The 27,307-nt window shown below is 33.7% G+C and overlaps 1 protein-coding gene and 1 non-coding gene across 2 annotated transcripts in view; both read left to right on the top strand.

Moving 5' to 3' along the window:
* Window positions 1-27,307, top strand: part of LOC144478931 (potassium voltage-gated channel protein Shaw) — a 63,396-nt gene that overhangs the window by 22,407 nt on the left and 13,682 nt on the right. The window contains exons 2-4 of the mRNA XM_078197316.1: window positions 385-837; window positions 14,188-14,475; window positions 24,955-25,164. Of these exons, the coding sequence (XP_078053442.1) occupies window positions 385-837; window positions 14,188-14,475; window positions 24,955-25,164 (951 nt within the window). The remainder of the gene's footprint in view (window positions 1-384; window positions 838-14,187; window positions 14,476-24,954; window positions 25,165-27,307) is intronic.
* LOC144468225 (U2 spliceosomal RNA) lies at window positions 2,428-2,621 on the top strand. The gene has a single exon (XR_013493782.1). It is a non-coding gene; the product is annotated as a U2 spliceosomal RNA (small nuclear RNA).

The following is a 27,307-nucleotide window of genomic DNA, read 5'->3' as shown; positions in this document are numbered from 1 at the left end:
ATTAAGTTAGGAGTGTGTCATTTACGCAATTGACTTACCCATTTATTGCGTTTTATTGACTGGAAACGTATGCTGAGTTCATTTCGTACGGTATGTTTTCAAAACATGTCGAACATAGTATACACAAATAGGATCAAAGATAATAAATAAACTAATGAAACGGATGTCGAAGTTAGTCCAAATGTAAATAAAAAATGCCATGAATTTACATATACAATTTCATACAATTAACTTTGAAATCAATTAAGAAAATTGTATCAATTTTCTATTGGTTCCTCAAATTTATTTAATTTCGTGTGAGTGTCCTAATATGTTTGGAGAGGAGTATAAGAACATGGGTATACTGCAAATAAGATTTCAACGAAGATTTACTATCCGTTCCAGGTGGAACCGTGCTGCTGGAGTACTTACAGCATCCACAGGGATACCAAGGCAACGCTAGCAATACTCGACAAGCTTGATGTAGAAGGCGAGAAGCTAAGCGATGAGGAAATCGCCCGGCTTTTCGGCTACGATGAGGACTACAACAGAGGGACCTTATCGAGATGGCAAAAACTGCGGCCAAGGATCTGGGCTCTTTTTGATGAGCCATACTCATCCCTCACGGCGAAGTGTATAGCCTGTGCTTCAATACTTTTCATCTGCCTCTCGGTTCTCTGTTTCTGCCTGAAGAGTCACACGACAACGAAACGCTCGAGAAACAATCAACGGCATGCGGAATTGTTACAATCGGAATCGACTTGGAACAAGGACGACGTCGATTCATACCCTGTGCTCTTTTACCTCGAACACACGTGTAACGCGTGGTTCACTTTGGAAATTATCATTCGCTGCTTGGTGCGTATCGAAATTACTTTCTACAAAAGCAGCTACGTTCGCATACACAGTCGGCCACGAAAGTCTACGTACAATACACACTGTTACAGATCGCGATTGTAGTAGGTCAGAAATCGAAAGCAATACAACCTCTTGCAATAAGTGGCAGAGGCAACAGTAGCGAATTCATTTAAAGAAGCAAGATTGTTTGCACCTCGAATGCCATGACACAAATATAAAAGACTTGGCAATTTGAAAATGAACACGTATTGATTAAATATGCGACATGCAATTAATGTTTTAGTTTATTTTCTCGAAAAATATAGTGAACACGGAAAATAAGTCTCTCCAATTTTTGCTCAGTTTGCAAACAAGAATGGAAAACTTGAGGATAGATTTCATATTTGTTGAAAATCAGCGACTACATGAAGAGAACGTGAGGCTCAAATAATCGTATCTCCTCTTCGCAAATTGTCCAATTTTATTTACAAGCTGAGGATCCAATTGCAGAAAATTTACTGTATTTCGCTACGCGTGAGCATGGAAAGAAGTATGCGTTTGGTTATTCAAGTTTGCATCGAAGCGAACAATAGCTTCCTTTACATTGGCACTACTTAATATTTTACGATTTATTTGCGCGTGTGGGAAATTTTAAATAATTTATATCGATTCCTGTATCCAGTTAATTCGTAGATTCTCTAAAGAGTATAATATAGATATTTAAAGTAGTGTATGTACGTACAACTTTTGGAGAATTGTGTGTCGAACGATATCTAATGTCTACAATTATTTCTAACAAATTATTTATAAAGTGTTCTACGCTCGTTTTACGTTTCCTGGATAACTTTTTATTTCTTCCCTTAAGAGATTCGTCATATTTGAAATCCAGATTTTCATCAACTGTTTAGGTACTTTTTGCTTTAGAAAGTAATTTAATTTAATTAGTTTTTTGACATTATCCCACGTTAACCTGTCAATAACTATCAGTAACACCGGCACAGACATTCTAGAAAATCTTTTCGGAACGTACACTCGCATTTCCGAGTTAGTCTTAGGAACCGACGTTGTAACAAGAGACGTATTAAAATAAATCCGATTGTAAAATATAATTGAGCTTCGGTACGTGTTTCGTCGGACGTTCCAACATTATCATCATCAATATCGATCTATACTAAACTCGAAAAAGGGCATGCTTAAAAAATTCTTTCACTGTGTCTTGTAGTTAAAATCTGCGAAACAAATTGTGGTTCTTTAGATCTTTCAAGTAATAGCAGAATTAAAGAAAAGCATTTCATTCACTGACTAGGACTAGTAGTCTAGACCCACTGTCATTTGAAAATCATTTAAACATGTTGCGAGACGTGCGGGCACTTTTATGGGCCACAGTACATAACAAAAGAGAAAATTAAAGCAGCGTCTGTTCTATTGATATTTCTGTTTGGGACCTCTATTCTACGACTCCAGACTGTAACCTGTAATGTTTATTCGAGTTAAACCGGTACGCTCGAAACTACTACGACGGAGAGCTAGATGGCTACGCGACGTAAACCATTCTCGCTGCAAAAATTAGACGCTTGAGATGTGATAAGGAATGAAATTGAAGCAATAGTTATCGCTTCTCGGCCTTATGGCTAAGATCAAATGTGTAGTATCTGTTCTTATCAGCTTAATATCTGATACACTACCCATCGGGTAGTCAGAATATTAGCCTGATTTTTGAGAACCGACGGAGTCGTTGGGGCTTGCTCCACCTCTGTCATGAGTCAGCTCGGCATTGCAGTGCCGCCGAGATTGGCTCTAATTAATTATTGTAAAACATAATTTTTATATTAAATAACCTTTACTCTTCATATCCCTTATGTCTGCAAATAATTTTGAGTCTTTGATCCACGAGCAAAATTCCCTCGTCAATATTCCTCTATATTTTGCTCTTCATTTTTTTATGAAAATTTAAATTTATATTATTTCATGTATTATTTGTTACTTTTAATATTAGAACAATGAAATTAGTTTGAAATTAAACTGAATTAGGTTAATGTTAAAGACTTCATTTTTCGGATAATTGCTTCATTTGTCAAAAGTATAATACTTCTATATAGACTTTTTAATGGTTTGATAATATTCTATGAAATAATATTTTCAGTAGCTATGAGATAATATTAATTTTGATATAACACTGTTATCTAAACAATTTTATATGGAAATATATCATTCTTAACATAAAGCAGCAAGGTTCCGGTAAATTAAGTATCTAAAAATAGTTAGGGGTTGAAAACACTTATGATATCGGTTTCAGTTTTTAAAATAGTTATGAAGAACCGAAATTTTCTCAAAAACATTATAGGGATTCTGACTTATATCTGCTATTATACAGGTTCTGTAACTGTTATTCTTCGGTTTTGAATTTGAGTTATATGTTTGTGTTTGTGTTTGTAATTCTATTTCACCTAATTTTCTCGAGGATTAAAATTATAGATTCTATGCTTAAGTTTAAAATATATCAGAACATTCGTCTCGGTCGAAATCGCGGTGATCTCTTTATTTACTTGAGTATACTGGATTCATATGTATAGTGATTTAAATGTCTTTGCGTTGGGACATTTGTGCGGTTGTGTACGTGCACGTGTTTAGTGGCAAATATCGCATAATCCCCGCGTGCTCGTCCTTTCTTGTTACAGATCCACAAAATGTAAACACGTGCCAGTAAAGATTACATTACACAATCGATAGGAAAGTATATTTTTTCACAAATCAGATAGCTTATTTTAACGAGTTCTCTAACAAAATACGCGACTTAACCCTTTGCGGTCGAGTGGCGAAGGTGCTACTAAAAATAATTATGTTACGTTTCAAAATAATTTTTACCAAATTTACTTACATTTAAAAACTTGTTAAGAGACGTTAACTGTCGCACGAATCAGAAAAATCAGTTCCATAATATACAGGATACATCAAAATTATACACACTCCGGGAAATGAGGGGTTCCAGAGGCCATTTCAAGTAATCTTTTCCTTTGCTGAAATGTAATCCGCGGCTTTGTTAATGTTCCGTCCTGGGCATAGGGCCCCAAGAACGACATTCAAACAAGGAAGACCAATTTACAGTTTATGATGCTAGTAATGGTAAAAGACTATTTTTGAGGAACCGAACCATCAAGTAATTTTAATATTTCGCGCGACGCATGGTAATCGGTTTACAATCTCTTGTTCTCGGTCTCAATAGCGAACGCTGGCATCATAAACCTCGGGGATTTCCAAAGGGCTCCGCGGACAGAGGCCTGAAGGCCCAAGCCAAGCTCGCAACCATTCCGCGAACGGCTATTTTTACGGTAAATTCAGACCTGGAGGAAATCCCTGTCAAACGTTGCTAAAACATCCCCTACCACAGAGTTCCTTCCTATCCCTACTTTTAAACATTTTTCCACTTCCACCAAATTTCTCCTGCAACCGAGCTTTCCTAAAAGCTGGTACGACATTAAAATAACAGAATCGTTTTAGCAACAAGTGCAGCAAGTTAGAATCGTTTTTGCAACGAGTGCAGTCAGTTAGAATCGTTTTAGCAACAAGTTAGAATCAAGTTAGAATCAAGTTAGAATCAAGTTAGAATCAAGTTAGAATCGTTCTTGCACCGAGGTAGCAAGATCAAAGAATTATTTCACTATTATATATCGCGACGTCAATTATATCGAGATTAGCTACAAGTGCAGCCAAGTCCTTTGTAGCTAAGATCACTTCTGTACAAAGTGTAAATAAACGGATTCTCCGGAGTTAGCCTTACAACCTTTCTTTGTTAACCGGTCATAAATCTAAGTCGTCAACGAGGCGAACGATACGACACAACAGTTAACGAGGTATTAAAGAAAAACAGTAGGCAATAAGATGTGGGCGCGCGAATTCTCAACGTGCTACTGCGTGGTATCCACATCGCTCTCGGGAGTGACAAGGAGTGAATTTTCTGAATTTTTTATTAATTTGAAACATCAGGATGTGCATGTTGCCTCCCGATGTGTTATAATAGTCTTCAAATTTAAATATTTTGCCAATTTATAGCCTATTTAATATTTAAAAAACCAATCACCACAGATATGCCAACACCCAACCATATAAACGAGGACAAAATAAAATTCTACTTAATAGAATTCAGGACACATTTTCTACTACTATCGACAGAATTAATAGTGACTTCTGTTTGAAATTCTGCCAAAGAAAATGTGAATAAAATGATTGTATGTTCGTTGTGTAAAGTGTCGAAAGGCAAGCATAATCATTCAATATCTATTAGAACGATATCAAATACCGATTCAAGTAAGATAAGCAAATTATAAAATAGCCAAAAGTAGCTAAAGATAACTAAATATAACTAAATATAACTAAAGGTAACTAAACGTAATTAAACGTAACTGAACATAACTAAAAGGAAGTTAAGGTTGCTAAAGGTAACTTGTTAAGGGTACGTACACGATCGCAGGTAATATTTGCGCACCGAATGTACGTCTTCTACTGAACCCAATATTCAGCGAAGGTATTTAAAGATTGTAGGATAAAATGTGAGATTGTTGATCACCAAATAACACTTATATTTAATAAAAGGGCAACTATGTACAAACAACGGTGGTGAAACAACGTGGAGGTGAAAAACCCCTCCACAAGGGAGTTACAAAAATAGGGGGGCGCTGGACCGACCAATTATACACACTTAACGAATGGTTCGATGGCGATTGGTTCGGCAGCCTAACACCAAACAGTCGTGACTTCGTTGACAAAGACGTCCGCTGTATCTCGTGAAAATTGTAGGAAACAAAGCTGCTGAGCCCCCTTTGTGCCCTATACAGGTTTAGGTCACGTCGCTTGCCAGGAGGACGGTACGGCCACGCTAACCTTCCCAGGTATGTCATCTGGTACTACTCGGCCGTACCAGTGCCGTAAAATAATTAAATCGTTAAATGAACATTAAAAATAAATTCTCAAACATGGCAATAATCAAAGTGACCGTAGCCTAAACCCAAATGCAAGGACGGAACGGTACGATCGCAAATCGCGCCTTAACATAACTGAAGGTACCTAAAAGTAGGTAAAAATAGCTGAAGTTAGTTCAAGATATAGCTGAAGGTAGCTCAGCATAGTTCAATGTAGGTAGATACAACTAAAGGTAAGTAAAATGTTAAAAAGATAACTAATGGTAGTTAAGGGTACCCAAGAATATCTGAGAGAAACTAAATGTAGCCAAATGTAGCTGAAGCCAGTTGAAGGTTGCTTACGTGTGTCTAGCATGTTTCAATGTAGCTCAAGTTAACTGAAAGTAACTAAAGTTAGCTCACGGTAACTCAAAGTAGATCAAGTTAGCTCAAGCTATCTTAAGGCACTTCGAGGTAGCTCAAGGTAGTTCAAGTTGATAAAAGATAACTCTGGAGCCTTGTACTCCATTTAACAATTTTTTGTTTACACCAAGGATCATCTGGAAGATCTTTTATCTATCCTATGCTAAGTGAATGTAAACTTTCTAGTCTTAAAGTTCACTAGTTCGTGTTGGAGACCCTAGCCCGCGTGATTTTCTGGGTACACGTGACGCATTTGTATGCATAAGGGGGAGCACCACAAGAATTTTGGTTCAAAGTAGAAAGGTCTCATCCACAAAATAATTTCGGCGACTCTCAAAAATATAACAGTTAGTAATTTTCTACATCTAATTTTCTAATGAAAATTACTATTAGAATAAAAAATACGTATGGTCAGCAATTTAGTTATACTTTTATAATAATTACTTTATTAAATACTTGTTTGTTATTCTCCTCTACAGACAAGTTTTTTTGTTAAAATTTATTTCACAATTGTTCTTCGGTCTAACAATTTTTATAATCAAACTGTCTCATTTTCACAAACCGGAATTATGAGCAATTATATGCTTATGTTTACATTGTATAAGTTATAGATAGTAGGTCCGATAAAATTTCTTTACATCTAACATGCATTATGTGTCAATATATAGTAAATTATTGTTAAAATCAAAATAACTCGGACTAAAATGAAGTTTTCAAGCTGAAATTTTTATGATTTGTGTATGTAATATTGATGAAAATTGTATTGATATGTAATGTACAAAAAATACTATAGAAACATATGTTTCCAAAATTTCATTCAAAAAATGACTGGTATTTGATTTTCAGTTTAAATATGGTATAACGGAATTTCATTTAAATTAGCAAGAGAAATTAAAATTTTCGAAAAAATTGTCATTCCGACATCAATATGAATTCAACAGTCTTTTATATATATAAAAATTCTTGCATTTCAACTTTACTTAAAAACTATTGTTCCACGGTTATCATAAAAAAAGTGGTTGAAACATGTTCCATACCCGGCCATTTTAAATAACGCGTAAATACTTGCAAGAATAAGTCGCTTGAAAAAGTTTTTCGCATCACGTTTTATAGCGGCATGACGAGCAAAACTATTTAGCATAAAAGAGATACAAGTGGTCTCCATGGCAAACGTTGCTTCACAGATTCTACAAACTAAAATGTCTCAAGCACACTCGAGAACAATGTAATTTAATAAACAACGCCACAACGGTATAAAATCCAATCTTCTTGGAAACTGACTTCTTGTGCAACAGTCTACAGTAAAACTTCATTTACATGAATTCGATGAGATACAAAAGCACATATAATTAGGTGGTTCATTCAATAGAAATCGATAATTATTTCAGTAGAAGTAGAGAAGAAGCGATGGGTTCCAGCTCATGGGGCTTAGCACCTCTGCGCTGCTATTCATGGAAGTCTAAACCAAAAGTGACAGCAAAGGGAAAAGAAATGGGTGTAGCCTAGTTTTTTAGACCTCGCTCTTCAACTTACTCGTAGCGGAAGTAATCTAAATTTGATTAGAATTTTGGATCAAATTTGAGAGCAAGGGAATATGCAAGAAAGTGCGGTAGGAAAAGAAGTGGGTATGGGGAGGGTAAAAATTGCGCTGGGAGGATGAAGAAAGGCAATAATTTGGTTCTTGGTTCGCGCCATATTGATTTGATTCACACCATCTTGTTTTTGGCACATACCGATTCGCGGTTGAATTGGGCGATCTCTTAGTGGACGTAGAAGATCGAGGGAAGGTAATCATTGTCGGCCTTTTAACACATTGCGTACTGGAGACGAGATTTCTCGTCTTTAGCAATTCGAACGTTGTGGCCGGGAAACGGGATATCTTGTTTTCAGATTTTTTCGACTCAATCGACGATTTAAGGAACTAAATATAGACCTTCTTGTTATGTTACCAGGATAACGAAGTCTTGCCTATCCCCTTAACAAATGGTTAGCAAAAAAAAAATGAATGTCAACTTTTCGAGAGCGTAAAAATGCACCGTGCGCAATGTGTTAAATGCACATGTTGACATCGGAATTATCATCCTTGTCGACCTCCTTGTAGTAACTATAATACACTAATCGTTGGTAACCGATAGCAGCAGAGACAAACTGATACGCTCAACGAGAATTGGTAAAATATTCAAATAGCACGTTCACGTGATAGGTATTGCGGTTGCATTTTTTGGCTGTTAGACGACGATGTTCAGGAACGAACGTTAGAGGTCCGCATCGAAGGTCCTTCTACGCAAAATAAATTCATCAAGGAACGCCCGAAAATTGTAATTTGGTCCTGGCCTGATCACGCGCTGCTCGCAGGCAGATTTTTATATTTTGCGCATAATGTACTTTGCGTTTGCCAAAAGAAGGCACAGCGTGTTTACATTCCCCCTTCTACTGCAGTTTGCCGTCCCTCCGATAATCGCAGATAGTCATCGACTATTGGCCGAAAATGGCGTTGAATATCAACGGCAGATATTTGGTCAATACCTGATTACTATCTACGATCATGGGAGGGACAGCGGACTGCAGTAGAGGTGAGAATGTAAACACGCTGTACCATCTTCTAGCAAACCCACGATAGATACGCAGCTGTAGAAGATTTAACCCTTTACATTCGAAGCCAAGTTTGAAATAATTTTGCTAGCCTATAGTATTTTACATCATATGTAATAAAATGCACTTTTATGCATACGAACATGATTCTTGTGACACATATCATCAGTTTCACTATTTAACAATTTTTTAAATCTAAACTCTGTTGTTATAAAAATTATCTTGGTACGCGATAGTTCAACTTTAGTGGTGCCTCGAGTGCAAAGAGTTAATTGGGGAGAAGCTAGTAACCACGGATTTTTGAAGTCGTTGATTACAAAGCCAAGGTCAAAATTATTTTTACATCAATGTCAGACCTAACATGGTAATTGTATATTTTAAAAGATTGTCATAGTTTTACAAAAATTGTTATAGATCTTTGTATCCTCCCATTTCAATTATAAAATTAGAATGACCAACAACAAAATTGTAAGTCCAAGACTAAGCAATAAACAGAACCTTGACAGATTTAGAGAAGAGTAAGGAAACACTAAACCTGGCTGATAAGTTTCATATTTCTATCTGTGCTTGTATCATTTGTTCTTTTGTTTCATGCGGGGGCCACAATTAAGCTATGTTTCACACTAAGTGGTATTACCTTAAATGAAGTTCTGATAAGTGCAGATCTACTGTAATATAGTTCACTATCGCACAATTCTAGTTAGGCAGAGGGCGCTATAGTAGACCACTAATATTTAGCGACGTCGGTATTTTCGATCGTGTTACATGAAACCCCATATGCTGATCGGTCTAACCCTGTACCTTGTCTGCGGTTCACCTGAGGTTGAAGTGCGACTCATGTATACGTCAAATCTTAAGTACCGGACCATTACCTGTACAAGGCCGCAGTATCCAACACGTTCTTACTCAATGTTCACGTTGACAGTAATACGATAATGTAGGTTCAGTTATTGGTTATATAATAGCGATGAGGTAACGTGGTGTAGATAGATAGTAGATGTACGATAGTGGGGCTTGTTACTGTGGGATGACCAATTGCTGTATCTTTAGTTTGTTTCTAGACAAGATTCACTTTATATTTATCGAATCAGGCACGTTACATTTTTTTTTATTAAAAAATAAATGAAATAAAACAATGAAAAATGTATTATGTTTTATTCGATAAATATAAAGTTATATATAAATCCACAGTAACTGCCTCCGCAATACTAGATGAGAAAGTGCAATGAAATGCACAGTTTAGTATTGTGAGGTATGTATGTATAAAGGTGGCACCGATATTCTTAATAATTTTTATATTGTGAAATATTCTTGAAAAACTTATTACATGACTGCTTTAGTAAAGTAGATACTGAAACAAAATATTGCAGTTTCATTTATTAAACAGGGTAAACCATTTAAGTTGTGATTGTGAAAGGTCTCGATGACACGTGATTTAAAAAATTCAAGTGGTAATGCAAATGGAAATAAAAGGATTATATACGGCGACAACTAACATTTTACTGCTTTCTTCTTTCATTAGAATGTAACAATTTTGCACATTTCTTGTATTAGAAATCAGCTAAATTATACCTCGATTAACATTAATTTCTAAATTCTTGCACGTTAATAATATTTTATTCTGTATTTAATAGACTTTCGAATGATATTTCCTTTATATTTTTATATAAAGAAAGGAAAAATAAAAATTGATAAAAAAAAGAAAATAGCAAAATTTGATTTCTGCTGTCTATGTTTCCTATTATACCAAACAACTTCGGAAATATTTTTTAATACAACATGTTTAGAAAAAAAAAATTATGGACAAATGACACTCTTCATAATTTCTCAGTCTTTACCGGAAGCTTCAAATGGCCTGAATAAAAAAAATTTATTAAGAAATTTGCTAAGTATTTATTGTGTGGATAGATTTTATTAACATTTTGATAATTTTTACACGTATTCAAACTGTGACCATCCAAATGCCGAACTTAACCTGCATAACCATTTTATACAGAAAATAGGAAGTTCCTTACTGGTATACCGAGTAATAATATAAAGCAACGATGGTTATTTCATATACAGTACTCCACTTTAAATTATATTAGTAATAGTAATTTCTCACTTGCGGTACCCCACGTTTAAATCACATGGCCAGCCGAGAAATTGCCCGGGCAGCTGGCGAACCAATTCATTTGAGTTAACAACTTGGGTCAAAACGAATTAGATAGTCCGCTAAGTTGCTGCGCGCCCAAAATCTGATTCGCCTGACATTATGGTATTATATTCCAGCAATGAGAGTGACCGATACAATTTCTGACGTTTGCCACAGTGCAATCATTGAGGGTTTGCTCAATAGGATAAATGTCGTAGCAATTGGTGGATTAATTCATTGCCGTACCATTTTCCTTAGAATTACTTTACAAGAAAACGGAATTTTATATTTATTGTTGTGCTTACATTTACTTGAATGTTTAAATATTGGTGACTAGAGAATAAAATTTGATTGTTACTTAAAAGAACGGATGAATATTTATACCTAACAGCTTATAGCAACATACTTAAGAGCAACGTACTACCATATAATAGAACATACTTATTATCAGTTACATAACATTTACTATTTGCTATAGCCTAAGTTTCGAACAGTACTTTTTGAAGATGTCTGAGGAATTCGTTTACTATACAACGACCAAAATACTTTTCCTTTTGATTTTACAATTATATGGAATGACAAAACAATAAAGAATCTGTAGTTTCCAAATTTTTTAATACAAGCCTATAACGAAAATTTATAAGATGCGTTCATCAAAATTTCATGGAAATAGGATGTCCTTGATATAAATTGTAAACAATTAAAGATCGCAAAAATGGCAGTTTTGTCAGCAAACTGCAAAGTTCCACATTTTTCAATGCCTGTAGCTTGATTCTGCGTTCACCTATTTCGATAAAATTTTCAGCATGGATATCAGTTATATCTGCATTATAGGCCCAGATAAAATAGTTAAAAGAACGAGAGGCTTTTGCTTTTTAATCATACTAAGTAATAACAAAATTAAAAAGAAGTATTTTAGTCATTGTACAGTCAACTAGTTCGTCTAACGTTTTCAAACAATTCAAGTTATTTAGTCCAAGTTTTAAAAAGTCGTTACGTTTCAAATAGTGTGCAAATATTATAGTGCATTATTGTACAAATTGTAATATTGAAGTAACAAACTTGTTTCACTCGTGGAATAAGTGCTATGTGGACGATTCTAAAACTGCTCTATTTAATTAATCTCGTTTTACCATGTGAATAGAGTGGACAAGTAATAAAATTTTCTGAAACTTGATGTTTCCATTCCTTTTACACGTATGCGCGTTGTTTAGTTACAGTTTATGAATAAATAAAGAGTGTATCACCACTGACATGTCTCACCTGTAACGGCATAATTACAGTCAAGCATATCTTACTATAATGTACCATGTACTTAGAAACTCGAATCCAATTCCAATTTAAGTCTACTTTAGACAATAACGTGAACAATAGTAAAACACATTTTATTATATAATATAGTGTAAAAACCAAGGACATAATAGTTCAATAACCATGACCGTCGATGCCACCTTAAACTTCATATTACATAATAGTAAATAACATCTGAATTACATTGTAATACCTGAAAGACATTCATGTAAATTTCGCAAATTAACAATCCGCTTTTAACATTTCTTGAAACAATAAAAACGTGTTACCAACTAATTATTAATTGAGAAATGTCTTTTACATCGAGATTAATGTAAAAGGCAAACATTGTAGATTATTATTATGAAATATTCTCTTATGGATTTAAATTTCCAGATGTCAAAAATAATAGTTATGTTAATTGATGGGAAAAGAATCGTTGATAGAATATTGACTTTTATTCGCATAAATGGTATTGATTGTTAAATTTGAAAGGAAAATTTATAAAATGCAATGATTAGAAGAAAATATCTTTTATGTGTTGTCGTTACCAATAACCATTATAAATGACGGAAATAAATTTCGGCTAAAAGTAACCATTATAGATGACGAGAATATTAATGGATAACCATTATAATTGACGAGCACAGTTTGTGGCTATAAATAACCATTACGAATAACCAGAAGTATGCATATATTAGATACGAATGTCCATGTTCGAATAAAACTCTTCAATACGATTTCTATTTTCACTAATGTACTGACATTCCTCACACTACTTTAGTCGTTTTTAAATTAAACACTTGTTCCCGTTGTCTTAACCTAATTCTCAAAAACAGCAGTTATATTCGCTTGTTCTTAAAACTCTAGCTGTTAAATAATTACGCGACTGTATCTCCACCAAGTTTCCTCCGATTATAATAAAACTTGCAGGAACTATCCTCAAAATTTTAATTAATGAAAATAAATAAATAAATAAAAATTAATACTTCCACAGAGAATTGAAATTTGAAATCGTGCGCGATCGATAAAGGCCAGAGTCGATTGTACTCTGAAAATGTTTACATTGCATTGCTAATACTAGCGAATTAAATAGCGAATTAAATGACGAAATTCGCGCGTACAGGACTTTTTCTCCTTTCTTTTCCACTTGTCGCTTCCAATAATTCTCCTTGTTCTCTGGACGTGATATTTTGGCTAATACCTCGCGTTGTAGATGGCGCGTGATCTGTTCGCGAATACTGTTAGCGGACCATGTTGTTTCCAAGGAAGGAATGCGTTATACTAACATTCAACCATGGGAGCAAGCCAAAGAATTTATACTATATGTCATCATCACAAACCATTTCGTCGGGCTATTAGAGAGTTCTTAAACTGCTATGTATCATCGACTCGGTTTTCACTCGATAGAAAGAAAAATAAACTTTGAAATATCGTTTGGGTTATTTTTAACCGAAAATTATTTGCATCATTTATAATAATTACTGGTAAACAAAATCGTTTAAGCAAATTTTAATGGTTATACTTTAATGTTTCTCGTTTTCGTTGTAACAGTCATGATCTGTGATTATTACTATAACTGCGACATCATATAATATTCGCATTAATTAAAAAGTGATAACGAAATTGCGAATCTTTATGCGAAACAAAAGTTTTGTCGTCAATTATAAGGCATAGAAGTTGGTGTCCAGTTACTCGAAGTAATTTTTAATTTTTATAATATGTGAACATATACTCCAGTTTTAATAATTTTAATAAATTATGAAGAATATAAAAACATTCCTAAGTCCTGTCTTCATTGTTTGTCGTCTCACCGAGTCAAGTTTATTACAAATAATGGTTGCAGCGTTTTAAAAACTTGTCTTTGAAATTGTTGTTTGTGTGAGTCGCGTCCTTGTCGTTTCAAATGAACGATATTATGCCGAATTATGTCTTCTGTAAGACGAGCGGATTCCGATTTAACTCGGCCGTGGCGAGAGAGCGAAAACTCAGCCAGTAAAATCACTAAAATCCTCATTCTGACGGATTCAATTACAGGTCAGCCCGAGCCTGAAACAATTCGCCGTCTCGCCGGTGAACGCGATCGACTTAGCAGCGACGTTGAGCTTCTACACGGAGTTCCTAACGGAGTCTAGCTTGTATCTGGAGGTCCTGTCGATAGCCAGAGTCCTGCGGCTCTTTAAGCTGACGAGGCATTCTCCGGAGCTTAGGATCTTGATTCACACCTTCAAGGCGTCTGCCAAGGAATTAGCCTTGCTGGTCTTTTTTCTCGTTTTGGGCATCGTTGTCTTCGCCAGTCTTATTTTCTACGCCGAACGTCTTCAAGTAAGATTCTTATGGAACGTACATAACTAACCTTTGCATGGTTCTGTGAAATTATGATACTAATATTGCGATTAGGGATTGGATAAAATTCAATACAGAATGTTCACTTTATCTTGAGCATAACATTATGTCTCTGTTATGCCTGATATTAGAACAAAATTGTAGATTCTTGAAACGTGATTTATAGTATCCATTTCATCCAGAATCCTTGATACTAGACACGGATAAATTCACGTTCTCATGAGTTACTTACTATTTGTTTCTTGAAGGATAAGAACTGGGATAATAGAGTATGAAGTGAATTAACTATCGCTAACTGATTACAAACAGAATTACACTAACTACTGAATATTATATATAATGGATATAGAAACTGGATATGTGAGCGTTTTGATCTTGTTATTGATATTTTTCAGCTCAGGATCATTTATTGCTTTACCTGGTTTTTTCTCCTTTTCTGGGGGGTTATTTTTCCCCGACATAACTCATAAATGTCAACGAAAGTGAATGTCTATAAAAACGTCGTTACAGCTCCATTCGGTTTAAAGCTTACATATATAAAAGACTTAGCATTTAAGACTATTACTAGTAATATTTTATTATCGCACTTGAAAATGAATTCTCTTTAAAATTTGTTGAATAAGTCAAACTCTTCTAGGATCTATGAGATGTGAAAAGACTAAAAAACTGACTGATATAATAAAACGACTTCGTTACTCTTATATTATTAAACAAATTGCCATGATTTGATGCGTCTTCTATAGCATGGTACGGCAGTTAATGTGTTAAGGCTACCGTATATCATAACGCGTTGCAATCGAATCAGATTGTTCATCAGAATGCTGGAATAACAATTCATTCGTTGAAGCGATGAAATATGGTGTAAATAGGGCTTTCTGTCGGGCAGTTTATTCATTGGGCCCACGTGCTACCATTCGATTGCAACACATTCTAGTGCTTCAAATATCACTTATTAATCAGTTTGATATACACATCAAAACAGTGGAGGAGGATCGAAAGTACAATGATGACTTCCTCGGCTGAGAGCCTACATTGTTCACTTTAAGAGGATTCATTAGCAGCACAAAAGGTGGTATAACCATCGATACTAATGATTAATCGACGAATTTAAACGTGTTTTATTTTCTTTGAAAGATGTGGTCCAAAATTCTTTGTACGTGGTGTCAAATAAATTTGTGAACTCGAAACAAATAATTTTCAAATACGTATATTGAATAAGTAACGTATAGTTTCGTTGTCCTAAAAGGTGAAGAAGTAATTTTTATGTAATACCATTCTCTCCTCCAGCAAAAAGGTGAAGGGTTAGAAAGCTGCAGTCTCCGTTTATTACAAGATTTCATTAAATTAATAAATAATATGAAACTAAACAATATTAAGAGTTATAAACTGTCATTTTTAGCGGATTAAATTTAGGGTTAAGTCAATGAACATTTTTTTTAAATATTTCAATTAAAAGCAGTTATTAACTATAGCTCTTTTTACCTAAATAAAATTCTGTGAAATACGAAAGGCGTTAAATTAATACAAATCCCTGTTTCGGAAACTTTTCTTAAAATTATGATTATTCTAAGTGTAAAGAAAGTGAGAATCAGTTGAAAAACTATTGGTTACAGAATCCCTCAGCAATACTAACATAACCTCATCGAATGAAATGAGATGGATGATAAATAAAAAATGGAACAACTAAATAGATTGTTCTCGAATATAAAAATTCATCCGTGAAGAGGTTAACAACTCTACAACTTTGTTATTTGAAAATTTCTAATTAGATGCGTCATTTAAAAGCTATTTGAGGTATGCAAGTTAAACAACCGACTCTGTACTTTGGGGTACCCAAAATTGTGTGTCGACCCTGTCCTGCTCACGCTTTGATCGCTTGCTCTTTCCTCTCCGGGGAAATGAGACTTCAGGAACGGTTAAGTAGTGTTTTATATTATTCTAAACATGAACGTAGCTTATAGTTCTCTTTTCAGCGTGCTAGAAGGAAATTTGAAACTTCAGTTATCAGAACTTAAGCCGCAAAGCGGACAACAAAAATGAGTTGGTGATAGTGATAAATATACAGGGTGTCACATGAAAAAATGTTATACTAAAATATTTTCTCCTTTTTTAATGTAGAACCATCCCCTGCCCGGTTGTGCTACGATTTCCGGGACACCCTGTATTAAAGAAAATGAAGTATTCAGAGATGAAATAAATATAACATCCTCTTTAAAACAACAAATAATTACTAAAATTGCACGATTCAAATGTCTACAAAATTCGTTGTGTATCATCACTAATGTGAACAAAAGTTTTCATTGCACTGGACAATTATTCAATTAGCTATCACAAATGGCGTTGTTACATTAATGGTGATTAATATTCAATTCATTGAGCAAACACATTTTTTATCAGACGCAAAAATTGTTGTGATAGAAAATATAGCTAAACTTCCGAATTTCCACAACCGTTTAAAAGTTAACATCCTATTCAAGACAAATATTATTAAAAGATACAAACTTAGATGAATGATTTGTAAGTTAAAATATGTAAAAAGAACTGTGTAATTGTCAGTTGAATTTCAAGAAAATGCAAGTTGATAGATGCTTTCAAAGACTTTAAATTTAAACAATAATGTTAAAAAATGTTACTTAGTAGATGTTTCAATCTACTATCCAATTCTAAAAGCTGTGCAAAATAAACGAGCAGCTATTAATGTTAAATCCTTTGAGAGAGCTGTTTCGCGTGTGCAATAGTGGCAGCGTTATAACCTGAAACGGAATGCAGCGATAAATTAAACTCTTATTCGCGTTATAACAATGTGAACAACACAACAACAAATATCACAGGAGTTTCCTGTAACATTGCCCCAAATATTTACGTTCGAAGATAGTAATGAGTTATCTATTAATGTGTACCAATTGTATAAATTGGAGAATCGAAAATATGAATGTCCGTTCACATACCAGAGAAGCCAACAAATTCAAGCATATAACCCACCACGTGCATTGGCAAAATACGATCGCACATTGATTCTTCAATTATACTGATTTCTCACATTTCCCAACCAGTAAATATTAATGTATAGCTTACGTTTTACTCCTGTGCATATTAAGATTACTATTTTATTTACTAATCAGAAAGCATAAGTGTATAAATCATAGGAGCCAACCAAGCGTGTCTAGGGTTTAATTCATTAGTTTGTACGTAATATACATAACAATTGTGGTGACCTTTTGATTTCATCTTTTTCCTATGCCGTCGTATTACTTACTTTCCTATTACTTCGGGAAAATTTTGTATAGTAATTTCTTCTCTTCAGACTTTTCCATGTACTTGGTGTACTGCATTTTACTTCTTTTATGAAAACTCCTTTGGGGGTGGGGGCGATTGTAATGCTAGTCGAACCAAGTCTTCTCCAAACTGCGTATTAGGGTGGCCCTTATCTACAGGTAATTTTCCGAAAGTTAAAATTATACTGCTGCCACACCCCAATCTTGTTTAAATGAGTAAAAAACGGGTTGTGTGAAACTTTAACCCAATGAGACAGCTGCCGGATGACCCTCAAACGCCTTGAAGTAAGAACACAATACGAAAAATTCCTGAAATTACATGAAAAATGTAAGAAATGTTAGATTTTTTTAATAACGCACACAGTCTCTATAATATAAACGCATTTTTATTTACAATATCTATTTATAAATCTTTTTGTCATGTTTTGTCCACATTTCCCTAAATCTTTTGAAGAGCTCCATGTCTGAACTAGAAGTTGCATCCATTAGTAAGCCGAAACAGCTTATCAAAACTAACTCAAAAATTCTGATGACAACAAAGAAGGTACGATAGGTTAGACTTGCAACAGTTGCTCGATGCCTTGAAAAGTTATTACTATTGTCTGTCTATCAACCATTTCAACACCTAAGAGTTACTTTCAGCATGTAATACTAATTGTAAGCAGTTATCCAAGTTTTCTTGCTGAATTTCTCTGTGTCTGGCTCCTCTAACTTCTTTTTAAGGTGTTGAAAAGAAGTGCAATTTATCACCAGGTTTTCAGTGTCGCTTTCGAAAACTTCTACAGGAACCATTAAAATATAAATCCCACTTCAAAACTCACTCATCAAAAACAACGTTATATTTAGTTAGAAAATAGTATAATCATAAATAATAGTAATAATAGCATTAAATAGCAAATAAGAATAACTGTATCTGGAAAAATACTTTCCGGACGAAAATTTCAAAATTTCATAGTTACTATGTAGTTGTCTAATTGAGCTAAAATTTTGTACATATAATTTTTGTTGTTGAATGAAATGAGACAAGAGTGTGGGAGTTAATCTTTTAGAAAGTGGAACAATAAAAGCTGCCCTAGTGTACATCCTTACAGTCATCACAACTATGATCTTGCATTCATTTTCCCAGTGCTTTTCTGTTTCCCCATGTTGCTTCAATCGACTCATACCATTTCAGGCGCGTACCGTAGCAACTATTCATGGTACATTAGGACGACACTCGTATCAATAAAGTTCCACGTCACCCATGAGGTACTGTCATCCGTCTTTTTATCGTCCTCTAATTGTAGGATGTAGTCAGAATATGATAAATGATATGAAAATGAAGTATAATGAAACAGGAACTGTATCCAATCGTAAGAAAAGTGGCCATCCTCGTGCGACAAGTAGAAAAGACGATAGATAAGTGTGTGCAATTGTATAAATATGGGGTGAGCGACATCGAAAGAAATAAGTGAACAGCGGATATCGGGGGTCTGTGATCGTACTGTCAGAAATCGTTTAATTGAAATGGGCTTTTCGGAAGACAAAAACAAAACCTTTACTCAGAAAGAAACACAAGAAGAAACGCCTAAAGTGGTGTAAATAATGTAGCAGGGGTAACATTTGTTCAGCGGAGATCTAACGAAAAATTTAATAAAGAGTGCACGAAATATGAGCAAGAAGATCCGCAATAATATTAAATATACTAATATTAAATATACTATGATATTAAATATACTAATAATTATATAATTTAAGTAATTATATAATTTAGTTAGTATAATATTTAAACATACTACAATAAGATAAAGCAATACCAATGGACTTCCGATCTTGGGATTAGCACGAGAACTCGTTTGCTTCGCGCTAATTCATCTCGCCTCTTATTGGTCATTGTTTTTCGTTAATAAGTCGTAGGAACCCCTCATTTCCCAGAAGTAACATAATTTCAAGACGCTCTGCATAAATACACAGATATAGAGACAGAATATTCTCCGCTAACTGTACAGTGAAGTCGATTTCTATTATATTATTATGGAGCATAAAATACCGATATTAAATCGGTGCATTTTGAGATGTGGTTATCTTTACAGTTATCGATTTCTCACGATCAGACTAGGTGTCATACGAGTAATTTTGAATCCAGATAATTATTCTAATGAAGAAATTATTAGCTAATTGTTTATTTATTTCTAAATAATTAATTCATGAATATGATGTTGATGGTGCTGACATATATGTATAACATTCTGTCGCAATGCCAAGTTACGTCCACATTAATGGTTAAAGAAAGCATTGAAGTTCCATCGTATAATTTTCCATTCAAAATACCATAACTTTATCTCCATTCATGACGTAAAATTATAAAAAATTAAAAACAAATATTGTTCGGATGTAGTTTATCTCGATAGGGTACCTTTTTGGAATTTCATAATCGAAACCTCATAATCGAAATGAACGTACTTCGCTCAAGCAACAACAATATTGCTTGACTTTATTTTGCGATGATGGCAATGGCGTTTGACAATAAAATATGCATAACATGTGACGCATGTTGTTTCAGACAAGTAATATCCTCAAAATTCACGATACGTATCCCCCTTTTGTCTAAAATGGCTTTTTCCATAGCCCCCCCCCCCCCTCCCCTTTACACACGTCGACAGGAGTTGCGTAATTCCGTATAAAATTTCGAATAATTTTAACTATCTTCACCTGTTGACGTATGTTACGACCAAAATTTCTAAATGAAATTCCGTTGCACAAAATTCATCACGTACCAGACTTTCGGACATTCGTCGTTAAATCGGCAACTGGTATGTCCAATTTAAATTCTGTTAAATCGCGTACTGCGATGAAAGCGAATATAATGGCCAATTTTTCATAAATTTTCTATCAACCATAAAACCGCCCACGTCCATTATAAAATCAATGCGCACCGTCTTAATGAAAAAAAAATGCTTGCGTATTTTTGCAGCATTTTAGTGATCGCATTTTGGTCACGGTATTAAAATAATATATATTATAAATCATTGTGTGATCTACAAACCATATTTATTAACACATCTACGTATATGGAATGTAAAATATGTATATCTTCTACACAGCTAAGAAAAGAACTCATTGGAAAGGAGTTGTGTCCATCGCATAGACCATTGCAAGTCTCTCTCTCTCTCTCTCTCTCTCTCTCTCTCTTTCTCTCTCACTCACTCACTCACTCACTCACTCATGAAACGCTGAAAAAATCACGAACCATTCAACTGTAGGACATTGTTTTCATCGCGATATGTTGTAATACCGGCGAAATAGTGTGTAATATAGAACCGTGACATAAACAAGGTGAGTCACCAAACGTTAGCACCTCAAATATCTTTGTTGTTTCTCCTGATACGTAAAATATGGCGAGGACAAAGTTTCATGGTACAATGGGGCTGACATGATGCTATGAAAAAATTTTGTTTTCATGTCATTTTTTTTAGAGATATCAAGGTCACCTTGACTTTTTTTAAATGGAACCACCCTTTTTTAAGAACCTACAATGATATTTCCTTTCATTAGGAACTCAGTGACAATAATTATTCAAAAAAAAAAAAAAAGAAACAAAAAAAAACATACTGATAGTGAATAAGAATCCTGAATAACAGTAGCATTGAAGGATCTTGGTATGTTTACTTTAACTACGATCGTAGCATGTTTACTATTTACTACAAGTCTCTATATTGATAAGTTTAATGCAAGAAATGACAACTTTAATTCTTGTTGGACATATTTTTTGTCAGATTAATAAGAGTGCTCGAAAAAAGTGTGTGCAAAAGTTAAGGAAACGCCCTGCATAAGTGAAGAATATGACTATTGCACGAATTTCAGTATGAAAATGATACGATGAATATTTTATATGGAGTACAGAAAATATTCATTCATTGTTTATTTATTGGACGGGTGGAGATGGAAAGTGAAAGATTTTAAACCTCTAAAATAGTCTTGAAATTTTGACGAGTTTGCTCCATAAAATGCCTACCTGTTTTTTCATAAATTTTTTGATTATGTTATTCTCATGTAAAGGGATATGATATCAAATAGTAAATAAGCTTTTTTTGGTTCATCAAAAATGAGAGAAATTCTCTTTCGCATAAAACTAAATAAAATCTATATGCTCTTATCATATTACAAAATAAGTTCTGAGTAGGTCACGGGATAGTCAATTACAGAGCATCAGACTCACCTGTGGCTGTCACGGCCAAGACTGGTAAGGGGTTAATAGTATCATCTTCTTAGGCTAACTGCATTCGTTTGTGGTATAGTCAATGACTATACGGAATTAAAGTCGCTGATAAACTGCAGCAGACATGCTTACACTGACGCAATACATAATCTATAGGTATTCATTTTACAGCTTCTCATATGCTTGAAAGAGATATTTCGCAAAGTGATTTTTACACATCCGACATTTTATTTGACGGTAGAATCGTTATGTCGTAAGAATGTTTCACGACTCTGCAATTCGTTTTTTGTTTTCAATCGTCGAGCGTTCACTACTATAACACGGAATGCCATATGAAAGCTGAAGTTATAGGCTCAATATAGACGGGCATATCTCGTCCAGAACATAGAGTAAACGACTTCCAGTCGGAAGATATCCTCCACCAAAGAATTCGATCGGTAAAAATCATTTGTCTCTGCGAATGTATAAGAGTTAGAAACGATGGAATCATTTCTGGTATTCCAGTGTAGTAAAAGTAATTGTAAAAAGTATGTATACTAACTGTTCATCAACAATACTATTATACATTTACCAAAAATTTGTTCTTATTTATATGATATTCGAATATTCGTATTTCAAGAAGTTTCTATATGACGTCGTTTTTATTATCTCAAAATAAGAGGTGTATAATATATTCATAATAAATAATATGTTACTAAAATATTTATATAATATTTTATATAATATATTCTTTCAAGTTTAGGCTAGACTTGCATATGTATACTAGTGTATGTTGAAATAATAATAATAATAATAATAAAATAATATTAGAATAATAAGTTTACGTAAATTATAAAACTATGAATTATGAAATGATTAACGAGAAATACTGTGAAATGAGAATACGACTAAAGGTATGACTACGGCTGTCAACATTCTCCACTCTTTGACGCTCAGAACAATACTAATTGTCGTTCCAAAAACTCGATTTGCCGATTTCCAAGTTCCATACTCGGTTTCCGTTTCACCTTCGTTGGCAAACGTGTTGCGATCGCAATAGCGGACTGCGCTCGCTCTCTTTCCTATGTTCTAAACAAATGTCATAAATTGCGATACTATATATGTAAATGGTGACATTTTCAAATTGTAGTCACTTTTGTAATACATCTGTTAAAATTTGTAGGATCTACCTTTATCAATGTAAATTATTGCAGTGACGTATTAGTTGGTGCGTATGAAATGTCGGATTTGTTTGGCATATTACAGAAATGCTTTTGTTTTTGGCATAACCTCGATTAGAGTCGTATTGTCCATTGCCATAGTCACATTTCAACGTACAAAGTTTTGTCAAAATTATACCATTTTGTTATTTATTTTCAATTTCGTAAGGATATGAATACAACCGATATCCGTGTAAATTTTGAATATGAGTACAAACTTGGTAATAATCCTACAAACGGTGCATAAACCAGGCGTTTGAAGAGAATATCATTAACAAGCGAAAAGTGGAGCGTTGGTTTGACAAATTTCGGACTGGTAATTTTTCCTTGCAAAATGAACCGCGTGGAAGACTCAAAACGTCTGTGTAAAATGATGCTTTGAAAGCCTTGATTGAAACAAATCCAACTGTATCTGCAAAGAAAACTTGCTATCAAAATGGAAGTTAACCATACAACAATATTTCGACACCTTTCTGAAATTGGCAAGATAAAAAATATAGATACGTGGGTACCGCAAGAAGAAACCGAACGATATAAGCTGGATCGGTTGAGTGTACGCTCATCATTACTAACCCGATTTCATCGAGAGCCATTTTTCTTGAAAAAATGATTTTCATTCAATTCTGAATGAAGCTTGGTGGAATATGACTGGAGTAATTCGCTACTAGTTTCTTTGAACTGGGGAGGCAATTACAACCGAAAATTACTGTCAATATATTGATGAAATGCACGTAAAATTGAAAATTATATGGCCATCATTTGCTAATCGACATGTCCCAATACTTTTCCACGACAAAGAATTGCGAAAAGTGTAACGAAGCAAATGATATTTTGATTAAATAAATCGCTTTTAAATCGATATTATCAAATTATCGTAGGAGTATGTTATAAAATTATTGCACTGACTGTTTTCGTCGTACGAATTGACTAAATTGATTCAAACGAATTACAGGATATAGTATCTAGCAGACAAGATGGTCGTACATAAAATGATCATAAGAATGACTGGAAAATAAAGACAATTGTAATTTGAAAACGAAGTCATTCTGTATATTAGTAACAGTTGAAAATGAATCGTTAATAGAGCTGGGTAAAATAGTATTTCAAATAGCAAATAGTAAATGCATATTATATTTTACATCATGTACGTATTGTTGAAAATAAAATATTTTATTTGTTCGAAAGAATGTACTTTGAAACTATGAAATATTTTATTCGTATTAACAAATTTTTAAGATAATATTTCGAATAATATCTGATTTGAAAAATGCAGAAGATATTTTTGTTATAGTTCGGAATAATTTATTTATTTTACTTACTATCAACAAGTAAAATTTATGTTGCTAATCTAAAACGAAATATTTTCCCTTCTCATTATAAATATACATAAAAGACGCACTTTATTATATGCGAATAGTTGTATTTAAAAAGACAGTAAATTTAACTTGCAAACATGATTTCTCATGCTATCGCGTTTCACGTTACGTTAATCATTTTCACAAATTATTTTCAGGTTAGAAACTATGGAAAATATTCTATTTTATGTTTTTGATTATTAAAGTAAAATAAACAAAATGAAGGAATTACAAAATTTAATACGTCTTATTCTATAAATATAAAGACAATTCTGCCCGAGAACAATTCGAAGGCACAGCAATTGGTCATCACATAATAACCGACTTCACCACCCTAACAGATATTGCATATTCGTCAATACTTTCGCAATCGCTTCGAAGAATCGAGAATTTTGATTACATTACACGTATAATATTGCTTATGATTTCAGGATAACCCAAAGAATGACTTCGACACTATACCGCACGGCTTGTGGTGGGCTTTGGTGACCATGACAACGGTAGGATACGGTGATATGACACCAAAAACTTTTCCGGGAATGGTCATCGGCGGATTGTGCGCGATTGCTGGGGTCCTGGCTATTGCTCTGCCGGTTCCTGTTATCGTCAGTAATTTCTCGATGTTTTATTCGCATACACAGGTTTGTATCTTCAGACCTATTACGACCTTTGTTATCATTACTGCCACCCTCTCAGCACTTTATGTACCGGCAGGCTTCTAATATTCCTTTTATAATCGAAGTTGAACGGTTTAAAATTTCTTTTAAAAATGGTTTAGACGAGTTAACTATTTTCTGTTATAACTATGCGTATATTTATTTCAAGTTCAGTTACCCCTTTCTATTGTTCCCCAACCGCACAGTATAAACGATACCTGTATTGAGCGTTATATACAGTATAGTAGGCACGTATATTCTAAACGTACTGTTTCACTAATGTGAAAGCATAAGTTATTTGATTTAACACATTTAATTGCTCGCATTATTACGCTTGAAGTTCCTAACATTTTGTTCATAATTTAACGTACTATGTAGGTTAATATTGTTGCGTGGACGATCGCGTGCTTGCGGCATAATTAAATAATCAGACTGTAGCACAGTGGACCTCCGTACATGTATGTCGCTTCGGAATAACTCCAACTTGATATACAGAGTGTACCATTTTAATCACTACGTGCAATTATCTCCAGAACTATTCCTTGTTTTAAAAAATGTTTCATAGGAAATTTTTTCTATTTCGAGAGGATAATCCAGTGCCGCGGTTTTTTTTCTTTTCATCTCGGAATTTCTAAATAAAAATGTATTAAATGTGTTAAATTTAAGTCGAGAAATTGTTTACTATTTATATACTTTTGATGGCAAGTTAATTTTAATATTGCGAATTTAAAAAAAAGAGAGTACCTAATGTATTCGAACGTGCCATTCTGAATATACTTATGAATGTGCAAGCTGATATTACGCAACGTAGTAAACAATATATATATATATATATATACGTACAGGGTAATATATTAGAACATTTGTAGACATATTAATATGTATTCAATGTTTACTGCTCGATTGTCCTAATTTCCTTTTTAAATAAAACTTTAAATCATTCAATATTATGAGAATAGTACAATTATGTACTAATAATAGGCATTTGCAAAACTCTCTCGATATAAAATAAGTTTCGTATGAAATATTTCTTCGAATTACGAACAGTTTATGAGATGATAAATAGTAGTAATTAAAATTAGACACTCTTTATATTCTGTTTGAATATACCACTGAGTAAAGAGAATTTAGACTGTTTCTTTTATGGAAGGAGGGGGACATCTACTTCAAGGGTATAAACCTCTGAATTTTCTTCGGAATTTTTTGTTGCAAAATCGATTTTTAAAAAATCCGGAAACTTTAATATGCTGATTTTGGAATGATATGGTCGAGACATCTCATTCGTATTTTTACCCTAATAGAGCCTTTTCGTAGGAAGCAAACAGGATAAAAAATTTGAAAATCACCAAAAGTTTCAAGAAATGCACGTTTTAAATTGAAGCTTCTTAAACATTAGTTTCATATTAATTCTATAATGAAAGGGCGTCGAACGCATTTTCTTGTATATTGAGTAAATCTCATATATTTTATATCACATATACATTCCAATCATACTACATCAATATTCATTTCGTAGTTAAATTAAATATTTAATAAGTCATTTAAAATGATACCATGATGTTGGGTTAGAACTTAGGAGAATCCTCCCTCCTTATTGAAACACGTTGAAAGGATTTGATGCCTGTAACGTTTATTGATAGTATTAATAAATGCATTAAAAAATCTCAATTAACTAAATCTACATTTAAGCTCTAGAAGACACTTTGAAGTTAATGTTAAAACTTTTTCTTCTAAATTGTGATTTTAGTGATAACTAAATGTGTTTTATGGTATTGGTCGTTGCAATGAATTCTTTTCGGTTAATTTTAAAATGCGCAATTATGTGAGAACAGTAAGGTAGTTTAGAGATTTCATTTTGTTCAAAATTTTAAGATGTCATCCTATCAATTGATTTACATAATTTTGAGAAAGTATATGTTCATTTTCTCCGAGAACTCAATACTTCCTAAGTGGATAATATTCAACATTTTCTTCAACGACTGTAAAATATAACCCAAGCCATTTTATATAATATCTTCTAATTTACATCACATGGGAAGAAATCAAAAATATACTACACAGAAGCTATTAATTAAAAATAAACAAAGCCAATAAATTTTACATGGCATTGAAGTCAAATTTATTGGCA

The sequence above is a fragment of the Augochlora pura genome, chromosome 3, assembly GCF_028453695.1.
Source record: "Augochlora pura isolate Apur16 chromosome 3, APUR_v2.2.1, whole genome shotgun sequence".
NCBI lineage: Eukaryota > Metazoa > Arthropoda > Insecta > Hymenoptera > Halictidae > Augochlora > Augochlora pura.
Note: the sequence above shows the minus strand (reverse complement) of the source record. Positions and strands in the feature narration are given on the sequence as shown.